This window comes from Solanum verrucosum, unplaced genomic scaffold (genome assembly GCF_900185275.1).
Source record: "Solanum verrucosum unplaced genomic scaffold, falcon-dt-bn FXZP01000229.1, whole genome shotgun sequence".
Taxonomy (NCBI): domain Eukaryota; kingdom Viridiplantae; phylum Streptophyta; class Magnoliopsida; order Solanales; family Solanaceae; genus Solanum; species Solanum verrucosum.
In genome coordinates, this window is record NW_026020011.1 from 4735129 (window position 1) to 4753588 (window position 18460).

The window sequence follows — 18460 nt, forward strand, 5'->3', positions numbered from 1 at the left end:
TTAGGCTAACTCATCAAAAGTTAGCTCATACGAGGCGAGGATTGTCCAATACCAAAATATAGATAGAATTCATTCCTTATAACAACGCGGAGAACTTTACAATGTGCAAGATGCTAACTCTTCAACATAGCGTTCAATTCAAGTTGAACATGTTCCAACTAAATCATGCAATGCTGGTTTTTCTCATATTCCCAGCAGCCAGAAGCCACTAATACTACTTTTACTGACGAAATGAGAAACATTAGTCCATTTCGCGTAACATACAGTACTGTATATATTTGATCTGAAGTGTCTAATGACGAAAAGCAAAGATGAACATTAGTCCATTTCGCGTAGTATACAGTACTGTATATATTTGATCTGAAGTGTCTAATAACGAAAAGCAAAGATGAAAATTTTCACCTATGATTTCAAGGAACATTTGTCACAGCTCTTCACATATTCGATTTCTTTCAAAAAAGGTTATGATATCAATTACCATCTAAATTCTAAAAGCCTATATGTACAAACTGACAGTAGAAGAGTCTTGTAATCAAATGAGTTATTGATTAACTGACCCGTTCGCTAATTCTGAATCATGTTTTGCAGTCTTTTCAATCACAAATTGGTCAATAATCCGTACAGTATCTACAGGATCTTGATTAGGGGAGGATGCTCTCCATTTGCTGGGGAATTTCTGAAGGTAACTTGGATCCTGCGGATGTTTTGACTCTCTGTCCCATTTAGGATCCAGTTTCCACTCTTTCGGAACCTACAAATAGACAGATATTATTAGAGGAATTGCCAAATGTAAACAGCTCGAGTCCAACTTTCGATAATGCACTTGACCTTTATTATCACAGAAAAGTGTCAAAATACCTTATCAACTGCAAGGGTAAAAACTTCAAGATCGCCTTTGTTGTTGATATGAAACCGTGTAAATGACTTGTAGTTAGCAATACGAAGTGATGAAAAGGCTTCGTCGAAATGTATATGAAGCCAATTAATGCAAATGTATAGGTAGCTTCCGAATACCAAAGAAACCACCGGAGTTGAAAAGACCCAAAAATAAAGGAAGACGGATGCATAATAAATTACAGCACCCCCTCGAGATAGTGAATCCACCCCATTCTTGCAGATAGTATTCCTAGTAACTGCCATTACCTGAAAACATGCATAAGATATAATTAAACGATTTGAGTCATCACAAAGCAATACTCTTATGGGGAATAATTCTTACCTCAGGAACATCAAAAGCAGACATGAGATATTTAATACATGCCGGGTAAAGGCCAAATGTCCAGTGTTCTATTCGTTTCTTAAGACCTGTTGGGTCTGGAAAATGCTCACTCTCCACTGATTTGTACCATTCATATAAAGTATGATAACCTGGATTGCAGCATTCAGTAGTTAGGAAAGGAAATACATAGATGCAAAAACATGAAACAAAGAAATCGGCGCTTAGCTAGGTAATCTCTCAAGAGAGGCTCAAGTAAAACTCAGTTTTCAATGGAGTAGTTAACTAATGGATTCAACTTTCAATGGAGTATCCTAAAAGCATTCTGATATAATCTATACAAATATTATGGGAGGTTAGAGAATAGGGGTGTGGGGTGGGAGGATGGGGCTACGAGGGTGGGGTTGGGGGGAAAGTCGTGAAGATGAGGTGTATTGGAGAATGGGCAGGACACACTCAATGTGGAATATCACTTGCGGAACTTGTTTTCCGTACTTCCACTAGGGAAATCATTTTCCCTCGTTTTGAAGGAACTTGTTTTCCTAGAGAAAATGTTTTCCAAAAATTTTGACCAACCGAACATGGAAAAACACACTCAAAGACAATCACAAAATAGAAACAAAATACAAAATCTCACCAGAAGTTGCAAGTAGTTTATGGCGAATACATGTCTCAATGCCTAATTCTAGCAAGAGCATAAGAATCACAGCTGCAGCTAGGTGTGCAGACACATGAAGAATCCCAATTACTACTTTCTTTTTCCAAGGCACCGTGGATGGCACAAAGGATATTGCAATTATTAATAGCAGCACCGCGCCGGTCAAGGAGACATATGAGCGTCCAAATATATACATAAATGTACCCCACACTGTGTCGAAGAAGGTTCCCATGTGACCCGAAAATGTATCATCCTTGAAAATGTGATCAAGCCGACACTAGAAGCAAATGGGAAATAAAACATTTAGTTAAATGTGTTACATGAACTCGTCTAAACTGAACATTATATTAACATAAGCACACATTTGATGTACTTGACAACAAAATAAAAGATCAGTTGATGCATAAAAGGCACTTAAATGTCGGAAGCAATAAAAACACAACTGAAAATCATCAATCCGTAAATTTATACATTGGACCAACAACATTAATAAATAAATAAAATAAAAGAAAAAAATCATAAGGTCATAATTAAGAGTAAGCATTCTAAATTAAACTTTACCTCATAAAAAAACAAAAAACTCAACACGTTTAACTCTTAATGAACAGTGATTTTGTACACTCAGATGGATAATTTAATGATGTTTAAAATAATGTATCATAAAGTTAAACATCACAATCGAAAATAAATGTCTAATACATTATAAGATTGATAAGTTTACAATACATAGAAGGAAACAACTGATATTTCAATGATAATGATCAGATATTGCAACACAACATTTCCACGACCTAAAACTAAGAGATATAATTATTGGCATAATACATAAAATACAACTCAGATTGCGCCACGGGCAAGTAAGCACTCCAACTTTGAGTATACATATCTAGACATCTCAAACTCGTCTCCACTATGTCACTTGAAAACTCCAACTTACCAAATGATCATCTAGACACCTCAAAAGCTTATATGACACATCAGCGTCGAGTGTCCACAAGACACGGTTGAGACAAGTTGGAGTGTTTAGTTGTCAGTTGAGACTAAGTTGAGGTGTCTAGATGTGCACTCTCAAAGTTGGAGTGTTTACTTGTCCGTTGAGACCAAGTTTGAGTGTGTGTTTATTTATGTATTCTGGCTAAGTTATTTTGAGATACAACTTCAACTTAAGATGTCATATATTAGTTTTATCAAACAGCCCCTAACTGAGTTACCATGAGGGAGAGTGCGGATTATGATACCTAAAGTAATCCTAAAAAGAAATAGATCAAAAATCAAATAGAAAGTTACCTGGGGGAACATAGAAAAGGCCAACATGAAGTATATGATGCCACCAATAAAATCAAATTGCCAATTTTTCTTCCTAAATTTCAATATATTTCCCAAAGCAATCTGCAAAATAGCTATAGCATATTACAGGCGTATTTACAGCACTAAATAGTCTGTCTATATAATATAAAGGAGATTGATTACGTACCCTACTTGAATCTTCAAAAGTTGGGTAAGGATTTTTACACTCATAGGTCGTTCCGTATAAATTGTTGAAATTCTTGAAGACATGTGTCGGATGCAAAAAAGCACCCCCACAACCATTAACAAGTAAGTGCTGGACATAAACCTGTTTATCTGATTTCGATTCAACAAACTTATGGCGCATATAATGATGCACATCCCCAGCAATTCGAAGTCTACATCTCCCGTTTAAGTGGTCACGTATCAAGTACGAGATATTCTTTCCAGTAACTTGATCGAAGTACCAATCGAGAAGCCAATTAGGTTCATGTGTCATAATGATCACAGAATCATTCTCGCCAACCTGAAATCCGTTAACCAAGGGTTAAAGTTTTCAACTCTATAGGGGGATTGGTTGGTTTGGGGTTGGGGGGGGTAAAAGAAGACATGGTAAATGCACAAATTTATAAGAACTCAACAAGTAAGGCTTGACGAACCCATAAGCACCTGCAGCTATCTAAATGAATATTATAGAATCATACTAATTCTGCAAACGCCAAATCTATGGATAATTAGTTCTCTCCTTATCCAATACGATCACCATGCTCTTTTCAAAGTTCAACTAAAAGCTTGAATTTTTTTAAATAAGAACAGAAAATAACGTAGATGAAGTTTGAACAGAAACTTCCAAGTTAATATAGACAGTCTTATTAACAGTTTTTACTGAAAAAAACAGTGATATCATTTTCCATTTACTTCTTAACATCCGCAAAGAAGTACAAGAATGACACGCTTATATTGAGAGGCATCAAATTGCTCCACTTTTTCTTCTTCCTTGTTTAAGTCCTTTCTTTTTAAGAACCATATCAAGTCTGTTTGGCCAACCTTCTAAAATCAGCATATTTTGAGAAGTGTTTTTTCAGAAGTGCTTTTTCAAAAGGTATTTTGGTGAGAAGCAGTTTGTGTTTGGTTAATCAATTTGAAAAGCACTTTTGAGCAGCAATTAGTGATTGGACCAGCTTTTAAAAAGTGTTTCTAAGTGTATTTTCTCAAAAGTACTTTCGGGGAAAGCTGCATTTTTAGCTTTTGAAAAACAACTTATGCTACTCCCCAAAAGCACTTATTTTCTCCGCTTGGCCAAACACTTCACATTTTAAAAAAAGGGACTTTTGGCCTCCCAAAAGCTTAGCCAAATAGACAATAGATCTTACTCATATCCACCTTATAATTAAACTTCCATTTCACCTTCCACTTTTACCTCTCCAGTCCTTCCCTTTTTCCTCCACCAAACAGAATGCAAATGTCAGGGGAACTCAGATCTAAGCAAGATGTGACAAAAAAAGATAGCATGAAGTAGTTAAGAGACTTGGTCACTCTTTTAACACATTTACATTCCAAGAAAGTTGAACAAAAAAATTTGATCACTTTTTCCAGACATCAATCAAATGTGAAAGCTAAGGAAAACCTGAATAACAGAGACATAACAAGACCTTGGCTGAGAAACAAATCAAACTGATATAACTCATAAATGTGTTGCTGCAAAAACAGAAGAAAACTGTCTATATGGAATTTCATAACTAGCCATCTATCATTGCTCAGTTTAGCAATGTGAAAACCATTATCTACCCTAAGCTATATTGCTTGGGCTCTTCATAAATGTCAGCGGGTGCGTGTCGGATTCTACAAAAGTAGCGTATTTTTGGAGAATCCATGCAGGTGTGGGCATCGAAAGTGAAGAGTCCATGCAACTTAGACCATACGAACTTTTTTTTAAATCATTATCATTTACCATTTTAACCTAGTGATCCAGGATGTTTTCCATGACAGCCAACATCTATACAAAAATGTTACGTCCAGTTAAGAACTACATTTGAAGAAGTCAGACAAATTTTGGCATATCCAGCAACATAGGTGACTCCATAAGCAGCAATATGACAACTGTGGCTAGAAAGTACAAAAAAGATACCTTGTCCCTTATTAATTCTGAGAAGAACTTGAACTGGTATATATCAATATCAGAATGTAGAGCAAGATCTAGACCAAATATCCACCACCCCTTAGGAAGCTGCAAGGCAAAATAGCTCTTCTTTTGAGGCATAAACCACCCACCCAACCAGCTCTTGTGACAAATGTACCTCATGAAAGTCTGAAGTCCATCAAACCAGTCTGCACAAGTACACAAAAAGGACTTCGACTAAACAACAAATAAAACCCTACATGAGCTACCCTGCTCCACTGAAAGACAGAAGTACAAGCCCACAGGCTTAGAAACTAGACTAACCATGATTTCCAGGGATGACAAAACACTGAGGTCCAACATACTGCCTGAGTTCAGTCACGCCTGAAGGTAATTCGGGCTTCTTAACGGCAATATGGTCTTCCTTATACCAGATTGGAGGCTGAAGAGCATATTCAAAGGGACGAAAAAAACGCTTCTCATACGTAAATGCTGATGGGTTCGGATACCTACAAGAAAGCCAAAAATCAGTATCACTTAACACAGTTTGAACACCTATTACACTTCCATGTTTCTTTTTTTTTGATAACCGAGAAATTCGTCTGTGACCCGCCCTTTGGACCAATCACAGCCTTCTAAACTCGGTGGATAATGGGCCCGCCCCTCTACCCTTCTCCACTTAAATACCGGGCTTCGCTTTATTACACTTCCATGTTCTAAACTCTCACTTAACACAGTTTGAACACCTATTACACTTCCATGTTCTAAACTCCAAAACTTAAAGAAGCAAAATGTCTAGGGTCAATTTGGACGCCAAAGAACTGACGTTACAGAGAGAAAAGTCCTGCTTGGTAACATCCCAGAAGCATGATTAGACAGCACATCTATGCATTCAATGCAGACGAAATAAATTGCATTTCACACTAATTATATACAAAAGGTTGCCCCAGGGTTGGTGTTAGCATTGAGGATGACATGTGACGCCTACTTATTTTCAGACATGTCTTCACAATGATTTTCAAGCATCAAATATTGACATGTTAATGTAATTCCGTTAATCCATTCTAGGTATATATAACATTTGTTGCACACGCAAAGTGTACCTTCTTATATGGTGGTTTAAAGATAAGAAATGAACTGATTCAACAATTTTGACTAGCAATTTGCAGGCACATAATAATCATTTACTTTGAATAACATCATCAAAGACAACAGAGCACCTTATCATTACCACAGAAGTCATCAAAATTGAAGATGAATCAACATTTTAGCACAAATCTCCCACACCGGCCATCAGCTCTAGGATACACAAGAAAGCACACCATATCGACACACACACACACACATATATATATATGCTAACATTAGGCTGATCAACAAGTTGACACTAATAACTCAAATCACCAGCTTGAACTATTATTTTTCATGTCTGAATATAACTCTATTCAACACATGAAAATTCTTTCACGAACTTGGTAAGCAGACAGAATAAGTGAATAGCAGAAGTAAATCAAAGTACCAGTGAAGAAGAATATGTGAAAACCGCAGCAATGCACAATATTCTAATCCTAGATATTAAAAAGATATCTAAGAGAGGTCACATTATACCCAGCCAAATGATATGGGAAGTAAGCATGTTACTGTTCGTTAATAAGTCTGCTTTAACTCATAAGGTGATGCTATTATGAGCCAAAATACGAAAAAATTACATGGAATTGCTCATGTAAAGTGCATAAATCACTAATGTTGTAAGAAAAACTCTGAGCTTACGCAAGGTCACCCCCAATAAGAAGCAGGCGTCCACGTGGCAGTGTAAGCTTGGAATCATTATTTTGGGCGTGGATTGAAGGTTGAGCAAGAAGGCGTGCCACAGTGTAGGAGGAATTTCCGCCATCACCAGTATCAGCCATGAAATCAAACCAGATACCATCCTCTTCACTAAACTGATCATACAAAAGATCATCCTGCTTAGCTCCGTCTTCAATCTTGCTCATAGCAGCCTGACAATGGGAAAGATGAGGATGTTAAGGTGAACCTACTTGTATCCTCTTACGCGAATATTCAATTCAGGTATAATTATCTACACTTCCCACTGCACATTTAATTATAGGAAAGTATATCCACTTAAAACTCTGCCTATATGTATCATTCTTTGTGAACGTAAGAAAATGATTTGCTAAAAGTAGGAGGAGACGCATATCCTTTAACCTTTAAAAAGTCAAGGTTCTTACAACACAATCAAGTATCTTATACTCCCTTCTTTTTATATTTTGTTTGTTAGTCTGTTTCAAAGAGATGTCACTTTCTACATTTTGTAACTCTCTACACCCAACATCTTACATGGCATATTTAAGACCACGAGATTCAAATGACATTTTGGTACATTAACACATCTTTAGTATTCAAAGGTATTCTTTATTTTCCTAAACTCCGTGCCAAGTCCAACTAAGACAAACAAATTGAAACGGAGGGAGTAATTCTTTACAAGGAGAAATATCACACTGAAAGCTGAATGATTTAGCATGAAGCCAGAGCATCATAATGTACCTGCATCATGCGCATGTCAAAACGCCCAACAAATACAGTTACAGAGACCAGGAGGTCAAACACTGTCTTGAACAAATCAGCAGATGTCCTGTAATTGTGGTAAATAATGATGTTATATAAGGAAATTTAATCAACTATCTTCCCTAAGGATCTGCGTTGCCACTAGTTTAAGAAGGGGTCAGAAAGAGACACAGGTGAAGAGCATACCCTGAATACCAAGGAACCATATCCAAAAACTCTGGTTTCATCTGCTTTTTCTTCAATTTCTCGAACTCCTTGAGTGATAAAGGGTGTGATAGAGCCCATCTGTTGATAAGTACACATTAGAACAAAAAATCAGACCTTGGAATATCACATAAGGCCAATAGTGCTAACAATCTCCTCTATGCAGGCCAACTAAAGTTTAGAACTAAACAAATTATACTCATAACCTAACCAAATTGCCCATATTAAGCATTAATATGTTTAAATAGAACCAACCAGGTATAATATTTAAAGCATAAGAATATGATGATTAGCCAGGAATTAATAAATTATGTTATGAAGATAGGCCAGTTGCACGTTTGCATAAGCACGACATATCGCATTTAACAGTGACTCGAGAAAAACATATGAGGTTTTCTCAGTAAACTGTAAACCATATAACATCCACGATAGCAGATAGCCCATAGTGGGGAGCAGATAACCCTGGTGGCTGGCAAGCTTAATCCTTTCATCCATTATGGAACATTAGCTAATTGACTAGTAGGTAGATTTTGACAGCATATTAATCCAGCATAGAATCTATTACCTAAGTTATTCTAGCACAAAAGATGATATTTTCCAGAATAAGACTCTTAACATAGTTTATATTCAGATCTAAACCCTCTTATATAGGGTCGTCCACATCCACCTTAACAGGAAACAAGCTCTAACATGTGAAAGAAAAATTGAACAACTCACCCGGATGACCTTTCCACAACAAAATTTGCCATATATAGGCCAATAAAAGTGGCCCACAATGAATAGATTGGAGAAATTTCATCTGATGATTCTGCGCATGAGCCGCCACAAGTCAACTGGAAAGGTGAAATTCAAATGTTAAAAGGAAAATTGCAGCATAAGGTCCTCAAAATCTCTCAGCTGAAAAGTATGAAAACCCTTATATTGTGAGAGATAATACCTCTCCATAGATGACCCATTTGGACAAGAATGGGTAATCACTAGCAGACCCAACTGGAGCAAACCAAGATTTGCAAACTTGATCTTTGAATTCCGTCATGCGGATGAATTTCACAAGCCATGCATTCCCCTCTCCCTTATTCCAAAATGGAAACCATATAGAATTCCACCAGTCAAATTTCTTTTCCCTTACTATAGCGAGGTTCCCACAGTGGCTATAGAAAACACAGCAGGCTATACTTATAACCTAAGAGATGATGAAGCAATAAGATAAGGACCTGAGTAACCTTATGTAAGAGGTTAAGATGCATTCTCAAAACTTACAACACAATTTTGAAAGACTTTCATAATCTCAGGCCTCCTTCCTGCCACACGAGAAACAAGTCCAAGATACCAAAGCCCGATAAATATAACATGGAAAACAAGAAGAAACAAAATGGATGAGACGTATAACGTCAGAAACAAAGAGAGGTTCATCCTTAGATCTACTCCCATTGATTGAAAACTTGGAAGGTGGTATAAAGCTGCCACTAATATCCAGGCAATGTACCTGCAAAACGGAATTTCTGTTGTCAGCTAGATTTTACTGACAAATGAGTTATTACGACATAAATAGAAATAGATGACTTACCAGCGACTGAAATTTGAGTAACTTGGTTTAATTGTTTTCCCAATAAATGGAGATGAAAAGAAGTAAAAGAATCCAAGCAAACAAGCATACATAGACCACCATTTGATATCGAATTTCTGAATAAGTGAGTGCATGTTATCTGATGATATGAAAAACAAGCATCCCACAACCACAGCAATCACAAAATGACGTGAATGCTCGTGTGGGTAGCGATATGAGGGAAATATTGTCCTGACTGTCTCCATTTTCAGAGTATCAAGAATACCACTCGGCTGCTTATCGATCCCCATTAAGCAGCCCTGGATTCACGCCACTTTACTTGATAAGAGTTCTAGCTGATTAATTCTAGATCCCAAGAACCAACTGCAAAACAGAGAACTATATTTGAATGTTGATTTAAATCCGAATAATCGACTAAAGCATGCATTGAGCTTACAATATTCATACATTGTCCCTATTTCAAATCAACTAGTCACAAGAAAAGGAGGGGGGGGGGGGGGGGATTCAGCCAGGTTTACAAGAAAGATTCAACCAATTTGAACCGTTCACATCACAATAATAGTAGCATAAAAGTGATAAGAATTCTCTCTTCTTCTTTTTTATGAGAAGGGAAACCTACCCTTTGGGAGCACACAGGGTAAAACCTCCGCTCCTATGCAATCGCTCGTAAACCACATAGGAGAGGTAACCCCCCACTAGGCAAGCCCTGTGCAACAAATCGACCCAAAAGGCAAACCCCTTGCTTTCACTGGCAAGGGGTTTCGAACTTGAGACCTCCAAGTCCCAAGACCAAACCACTGGGCCACCCCGAAGGGTAAAGTGATAAGAATACTCTATATGTTCAGCTCTACCGTGTCCATTCTATTACAATACTAGTAACTAACTTGTCTGTTAAGGCATATTACAGATTCTCTAAAATTAGAAGCACTCTAAAGTCTAAACTTACCCTTATCCCCACCTGAACCTTAACATAAGCTTAACAGCAAAAATTAACTAACAGGTTTGAAATTTATGTATTGCTCTTTTTTCAAAACATTAGAAATGCAAATTATTCTATGAGGACCAAAAGACTCCATGAAATTACAAAAGAAACTACTCCATAAACCATAACCTTAACCCTGCCCCCAAAAAATGAGTTGCTGCACTACCAAAGATCACCTTTTATTTCACAACCATAGTGTCCCGGCGAACTTATGCACACTTCGACTAATTCCCACCTTAAACCTCTACCTCCCACCAACTCCCAAATAACTCTATCAACTGAAGCTCAGACGGACAGGAAAAAATCACCTAATATCTTTTCCCTAAACTGGAAACTGGACTCCAAACCTCAAGGTTCTAAACCCACCTCATTGACCACTATGCCACATCCTTGGGTGCACCAAATGTCACATTAATTAAACTATTCCCAAAGATAACCAATCCACTAATAATTTACAAGAAAAATTTATCACCCCCATCATAAAGATTCAAACTTTACTGAAAAAGAAAGATATTCAAAGCAAATCCAACCCCAATTTTCTTTATTAAGCCACACCCAAATCAAATTCAAAGATTCTTAATCCAAAACTAACTAGGGTTCCCTGAAAAAACATATAACTTCCACATTTCAAGATTCCAACTTATAAAAAAGGAAAGAACAGTCAAACAACCAAACAATAACTTCAATGTAAACTGCTAAATACCCACAATTCTACAAACAGAAACAGGAAGAAAATGGTACCTCAATTTAAGAAACAAAAGCCAATACAGAAATAGAAAGACAGAGAGAAAAAACAGCAACTTGGGTCTGCTTATATATGGAATAAAATATATGTTTGGATTAAGGAACCGACTCAGGAATGTTTATTATGTGAGGATGTCTGCAAGAAACCTTTTTTTTCACGGAACATGTACAGCATATTCCTCTGACTTTTTTGAGGACAAACTACACAAATTATTACACAAAATTGAATCTTTTTTATGGGATTTGGGAAAAAAATTTAATTTTTATTTTTCTATATTTGGAACTTTGTGGATTAAAGACAGATGGATTGAAGTTTTGCCAGTTTGTTGTTTGTTGATACAAGTGGCAAAAAAGGAAATGTTTTTTTGCTGTTCTTGAATCCTTGGTAAATTGTGATTTTTCCCCCTTAAGTTTGATTGGAACTCAAGTTTCACCTTATAGTAAGTTTTAAAAGTCAAATTCAATCCTCCACAGACCACTAGAAAGAAATGGGATGTGTTCGATTTTTCCGTCTATGTAGTTTCTTATCCTTCGATTTGTGTTACTGTCTGTTGTTTTTTGTGCTTTGATTGCGTTGTTTTGTTGTTGTTATTGTTTTTTCAGAATGTTATGTAATGTTTTTTCTTATTATTTAATATGTGTTAATAATTTTTTTTTTTATAAATGAATAAAATGGTTTTTCTAGTAAAAGTAGAAAAAAAAGAGTTCAACAAGTGGCATCTAACAATACTTGTGTTCTCTTCACCCTCCGACACACTTCATGGTCTTCACCCCACCTTCATAGCTTCAATTACCCCACCCCCGCCTCTCATTGTATTTGTTAAGATCGTATCCAATGCTTTTGGATTATACTCCCTCTGTCTCTTTTTACTTGTTAGATTTTAACTTAACACGTCTATTAAGAAAGGCGAAATGGTCTGATGGACCATTTTACTTGTATGTGCTTGTATTCTGGACCTTCTACTTAACTATTTGTCAACTGAACCATTAAACTCAATGAAACTCTATGTTTTAAGCCCTTCTGACCGTTGACCAAGCTTATGTAGCAACTTAATTATTGAGTTGGCACAAATGTGTGATGTCACGCATAGAAGGAGCGTGAAAGACCAAATTTTAGACCGAAAATAATTTTTTTCTTTTTAAAAATAGAATAAAAAGATCAACAATAAGAAAATTAACTATTTTTCAGTTCTTTCTTCTTTTCCCACCCCACCCATCCCCTTTTCTTTTTTTCTTTCTACTCTCAAACCCCAATTTCTCTTCTTTCCTGCCCTTTCCAATTTCTTGTTTCTCTCATCTTCTTTTTTTCACATTTTCTTCCTCCCGAGAATAGAAACGAAATTGTATTGTTATTGTAGATCTGTATTTTCCTTTTATTTTTGGGGTAATTTATAACCCATAAAGTAATAAAGATCCAAAAGTCTTGAAAGATGAAAAGTGATTGTTGAATGTCTTTGTGAAATTAGGTGAAATATGTTATGTAAAATTGTGTACAAATATTAGAGTATATTGATGTATTTTAATGGCTATTCGTTAACACCAATGGGGAAAAGAGATTTATGGTGGTTCAAGTGATAGATGTAAATGTTGGTAAAATAAATACGATTAAAAGTTGTGAATGAAAGAAATTTTGGAAAAAAATCAAATGATAATTGTTAGTTATTTATGAATGTAATAATACTAGTGAGAATGGAAGGTTGTGGTGGTATCTCTAATGTAAAAAAAATAAAATGGAGAGAGGTGAAGGAATGAAGGAGGAATTAAGTGAAAAAGAAAGAAAAATAGATTTTTTTATAAAAAATAATAATAAGTGATATGTCATTTAAAATGTGACGTGGATGATGATATGTCATTTTTGTCAAGTGTTTGAAGTTCACACACAACGAAAGGGGTTTAAAATGCTTAGTTTCACCGAGTTTAAGGGTTCAGTTGACAAATGATCAAGTAGAATGGTCTAGAATACAAACTCATATAAGTACAAGAGTCTATCAGACCATTCCGCCATTAAGAAAATAATGATTGGTGTAGTGAGTTTATCATTTTAACCATATTAATTGATGGAGTCCCAAATATATTTACTCACTACATTTTCAAAGACATTAACTCCATGTTAATAAATGAGGGTATAATAAGAAAAAAAATTGTCCCTTCTTGATTTGTCAAAAATAACAAGTGAAAAGAAAAATCAAATTAGAAAACATTTGAAAAGTAAATAGAGACATAGGAGTATTTTTTTACTTACGTATGTACACAAAAAAAAAAGTAAGATGCTACTTATTTTCCTTTCGAATAAATCAAAAAATATTATATATAAAACATTTTACTTCATATCAGATACTCCCTCTGTTCGCATTTAGTTATTACTTATTCTTAAAATATATTTTCATTTTTACTTGTCACTTTTGACATATCAAGAAAAACAATAATTTGTTTCCATGTTTTACCCTCAACATTAAATACTTTTTTTCCAAAGGGAAAAAGGATAAATATATCCCTGAACTATCATAAATGGTACGTCAATACCTTTCGTTATACTTTTGGGTTGTGTATGTCCTTACCATCAATATTCTAGAACGTATATACCCTTAGGATAGACGGAGGGACACGTGTCATAATCTTAAAGGCCTATCCAAATTTTATTTTATTTTTACCCACAATTACAAAAGCCCACCCATCTTTTCCAATTTTAACCCATGACCCAAATGTAACTAAAAGCACCCAAAATCAAAAGAGAAGTTTGGTAAGACAATAAAATCTCTCAAATTCCTCTTTTCTTAACTTATACAACAAAGACTAATTTCAAACATTTAAATTTGAACAACATTTTCAACGAAGAAGAACATGATTTTTTTTTTCAGAAACCCTTTATACAATTTCTTATTCTTCATCTACTTCAACAAGTTAATTTGGCTTAAATCACTCATAAACATTTGATTTTGAATGTATGAGATTGGAAAAACATGATGGAAACTCAAATTCCTTAATTCAATTTCACCTATAAAACAACCACCAAATCTTAATCTCTTCCCCACACTTAATCCACCAGAAAAAAACTTTTAACTTTCCACAAGTTTTGATATTTTTCTAACTTTTTTTGCATATGAAGCTTTTCATGCCTCTAAGAACACAGAAACAAGCACCCATGATTGAGCAGAAACTAGGAATGAAGCAGTCTACGAGTTGTTTGTGCTGACAAGGTGTACATCGGCTATGCTAACACCAAAGAAGTGTACAACCAGATAGTGTGTGCTCATCTGTTATGCGCGGGGCTAGAAGGACTAGAAGAAAAAGAATTAATTTGTGGAAGAATTGACACCAAAGTGTTTTTAAGTTAGGTTAGATTGGGGAAGAAGAAGAGGGTTTTTAACCGGGTATGGGTGGGTTAAAATTATGAAAAATGGGTGGGATTTTTTAATTGTGGGTAAAAATTAAACTAAATTCCGGTAGACCTTTGAGATTATGACACGTGTCCCTCCGTCTATCCTAAGGGTATATACATTCTAGAATATTGACGGTAAGGACATACACAACCCAAAAGTATAACGAATGCTATTGACGTACCATTTATGATAGTTTTGGAGTATATTTGTCCTTTTTCCCTTTTCCAAATCATTTTTCAAGACACCATTTAATAGAGATAGTTTGGTAAAATACTTATATCAATAATTATTTTCTTAATAAGTATGTCAAGTTAAAATGTGACAAGTAAAATTGAATGGGAAAATTATATTTTAACTGTGTTGTGAAAAGTCTTGCAATAACTTCCTAATGATTGTAATCAAGCAGATAATTTTCATGTAGTTTGAAAAACAAATATATTAATGAGAGAGATGGCAAACCATATTAATGAGGAAACACTTTCTTAACCCTATTATTTTATTATTAACAGAAAGAATCTATACAAAGAGCTATTTGAACAAATTGTAACCACTTAATTAATCATGACATTCTTAACTATCTTAATCCTTAATTAGATATCCAAATACTCTGGAGAATATACTCAAGTGGAGGTTATAACGTTGTAATCACAGCTAAGTAAAGTTTCATTCAACTCTCTTTGTTTTTGTAATAATAAATTAATAAATGAGATGTCCCTTTTGTGATCTTTAATTAATTAATTTCAATTATAATCATTGTGTATTCACTAATTAAATATCTTTAGTAACAAAGTCAACAATATTAAAAGGATAATATAAAGTATCCATTGTGTCCACTTCTAGACATGTTCCTTTTTTCTCCCTAACCCCCTTTAAAGCACATGGCATTTACAAAGGATGACAAAAGGTAAACAATTTATAAGAATTAATGATTTATTATATTATAATTTTAATATAATAAGATGTTCATACTTCATAGGTTAAGGTTAGGACAACAACATTTGGAAAAACATGATAAAAAGGTAAACAATTTATTAGTATTATTATATTATTCTAACCATATCATTTTAACTATCGCTTTTAACTTTTAAATTTGACTTCAAATTTAATATAGTCTTATAATATCAGTCAATATAATTTTAAATTATTAAATTCAATTCAAACTGTAGAAAATAAAAGACTCAATTTATTTTCTTCTACAAACAAGCTTAATAAAATTCAACGATGGTGTTCTTCTAGTTTTTTAAACTAAAATTAATCACAAATAAGTAACGAGTCTTCAATTTTCTTCTGCATATAAGAAAAAAAATAGAGAAGCAGAAGGAATATATAGCAGATGAAATTTCGACGAATATATTTATTCTAGAATACATCACTCTTCTTCTCCCCAATTCACGCTCAACTCCCTTAAATAATTCACGCCTAAAATGACGCAATGTATCAATGTTTCCTCCAACTCATTATTCCAGTTTTCTTCTTCGATTTCAAGTTCTCAAAAAGGTAGAATGATTTCTTCATCATTCTTTTTGCTTTCAGTAGGTCAGATTTTTTGAGGAAAAAATCATTTTTTTGTTGATCATCTTAAATTTTCTGATACATATGAATTTTGGTCCATCGTTTAGTATTGATTTTACCCAATGAGTTCCACATGGAAGATCTCGTCCCTCATGTTTTTTATTCTGATGGTGATGATTTCCATGAAAATAGATCTAAAAATAAGTGGGAAAAGTCGATGGTTTTACCATACGGCCGACCTTCTCTACCCAAGGTTTAAATTTCTAATGTATTTGGTTGATATTCGTGTGTTTACTTATGTATCATGTTTATGTTTCAACTATCAAATACTTATTTGTGGATAATGTATCTTGTACAAATATTATTGTTAATACATAACCACTATTGTTTCAAACCTAAATCAGTATGCAATCATGTTTATAGTAATGCATCTGATACATAACTATGACAACTTTCATTATATTTTAATACCCAATAACGGAGGTGAACCTAAGATTTGAAAACTCCAGGTGTACCAATATTAAGCTAAAAAAAAGGGTTCTAGCTAGGATATAATCTAGTTGGGATACAACCCTGGTCGCGTGGGTGGATATCTTAACATGTACCAGCGTTTCAAAGGACACTATTATGTTTTCCATAGGACACTATTAATTATATTTAGTTTCTACTAGTTTCTCGATATATATATATATATATATATATATATATATATATATATATATATATATATATGGGTCTGCCTCTGACTGTTATGTAACAGATACAAAACACAGCACACCTAATACAAAAATGACACAATACATATGGTTATGTATCAAAGTTGTATTAAATGTGTTTAGGTTTGTTAAGTCATGTATCAGAATTACCTTCTACAATGTATCTAATGTTTATTTTTTTCCTCAATTCATTAATGAATTACCATCAATTTTTCATATTTAAAATAGGGGAGGTTACACATTTGATTGTTTGACCAAAATTATTTACCATCGCTATACAATATATATACATATCTCATACACTAATTTCATACACACATATAAGTCAACTTTTTTTTTTTTTTAGATGAACTACTATTTAAGTTAATTTCCCTTTAAACAAGTCAGTTTCCTTATCCGATTAGACGTAAGATGTGGTTAATTGGGTTTGCTCTAAATTGACACTTATGTTGGGCCGTAAAAATAAGAAGCCCAACTATTTTGCTTCCAACAAGCTTGCTAATTTCAGCCCACATACGAATTTGACTACACCAAAAATTATTTTTGAAAAAGAAAATACCGGAAAAAAAGGAGAAGAACGATACAATCAAATCTCTTTATAATAACATTTCATTATAATAATATAATTTTCTTCAAAATCGACTTTCATGTTATGTTATGTTATATGTTTTCTACACTAACATCTTCTTATAACAATTGAAAAATATTTTTAAAAATAACATCGTTATAAAGAGGTTTAATTGTATTCAATTACGTTAGCAACTAACCACAATTAGAAAGTTGAACATCACTTTATATTCATCTAAATTTGTTTAAACAGAAACATGAAAAAGCTAAATTGTTGTCCTATCTCATGCTATCATTTCCTCTTGTGAAATGTTAGATTTTTTTGTGTGCCTATTAATTATCGAGATTCAATTAAACAACCCTTTGAACTCAATTGAATTAGATAAATTCAATATATTTCAAAAATATAGATCTAAATTCACATGATACAAATTTCGCACAAAAAATGTCATATAAATTGAAATAAAGAACATACTAAATAATTGAAGTAGGCAAAGCAATATCTTTTGTGATTTTCTAACTTTATAATAAACTCGATAAAAATGTATTTTTGCATCGACCCAATGAATACATGACAACTTGACAAGTATTTTGTACATAAATTGTTATTGATTAATTAATCATACTTACTTATTCATTCATAAAATATTTTTATCTTTAAAATGACAAATATTTTATGAAATTAATCAACGTGCATTGAAGTTAGCTAAACACCATAATAAATATTTTTGGGGGGGTTGGGAGGTTTGTGGGGGGGGGGGGGGACAATCATTTTAAAAGATACAAAGTAATTAGTTAGAGTTCCTTTGGAACTAAGTGCTCAAATTTCATCTCAATCAAATTAAAGTAAAGATCAGTAGCCCCGTGGAACTAACCGTGGTGCACCCGCCTTGAAACAGCGGGACCCGGTGGATACAGCTAGTCGGGTTCGCAAAGCGAC

General features: G+C 34.1%; 1 protein-coding gene across 1 annotated transcript; it reads right to left on the reverse strand.

Moving 5' to 3' along the window:
• Positions 1 to 412: 412 nt before the first annotated feature.
• Positions 413 to 11633, reverse strand: LOC125819942 (uncharacterized). Its single transcript, XM_049499347.1, has 16 exons — positions 11343 to 11633; positions 9620 to 9982; positions 9313 to 9538; positions 8990 to 9235; positions 8770 to 8885; positions 8035 to 8133; positions 7828 to 7915; positions 7051 to 7280; positions 5605 to 5789; positions 5290 to 5489; positions 3349 to 3687; positions 3162 to 3263; positions 1854 to 2151; positions 1220 to 1368; positions 859 to 1143; positions 413 to 751 (listed from the first exon to the last, which is right to left on the reverse strand). Exons 2-16 carry the CDS (start codon positions 9907 to 9909, stop codon positions 542 to 544), a joined length of 3063 nt encoding a protein of 1020 aa, XP_049355304.1. The 5' UTR covers positions 9910 to 9982; positions 11343 to 11633; the 3' UTR covers positions 413 to 541.
• Positions 11634 to 18460: the final 6827 nt, after the last annotated feature.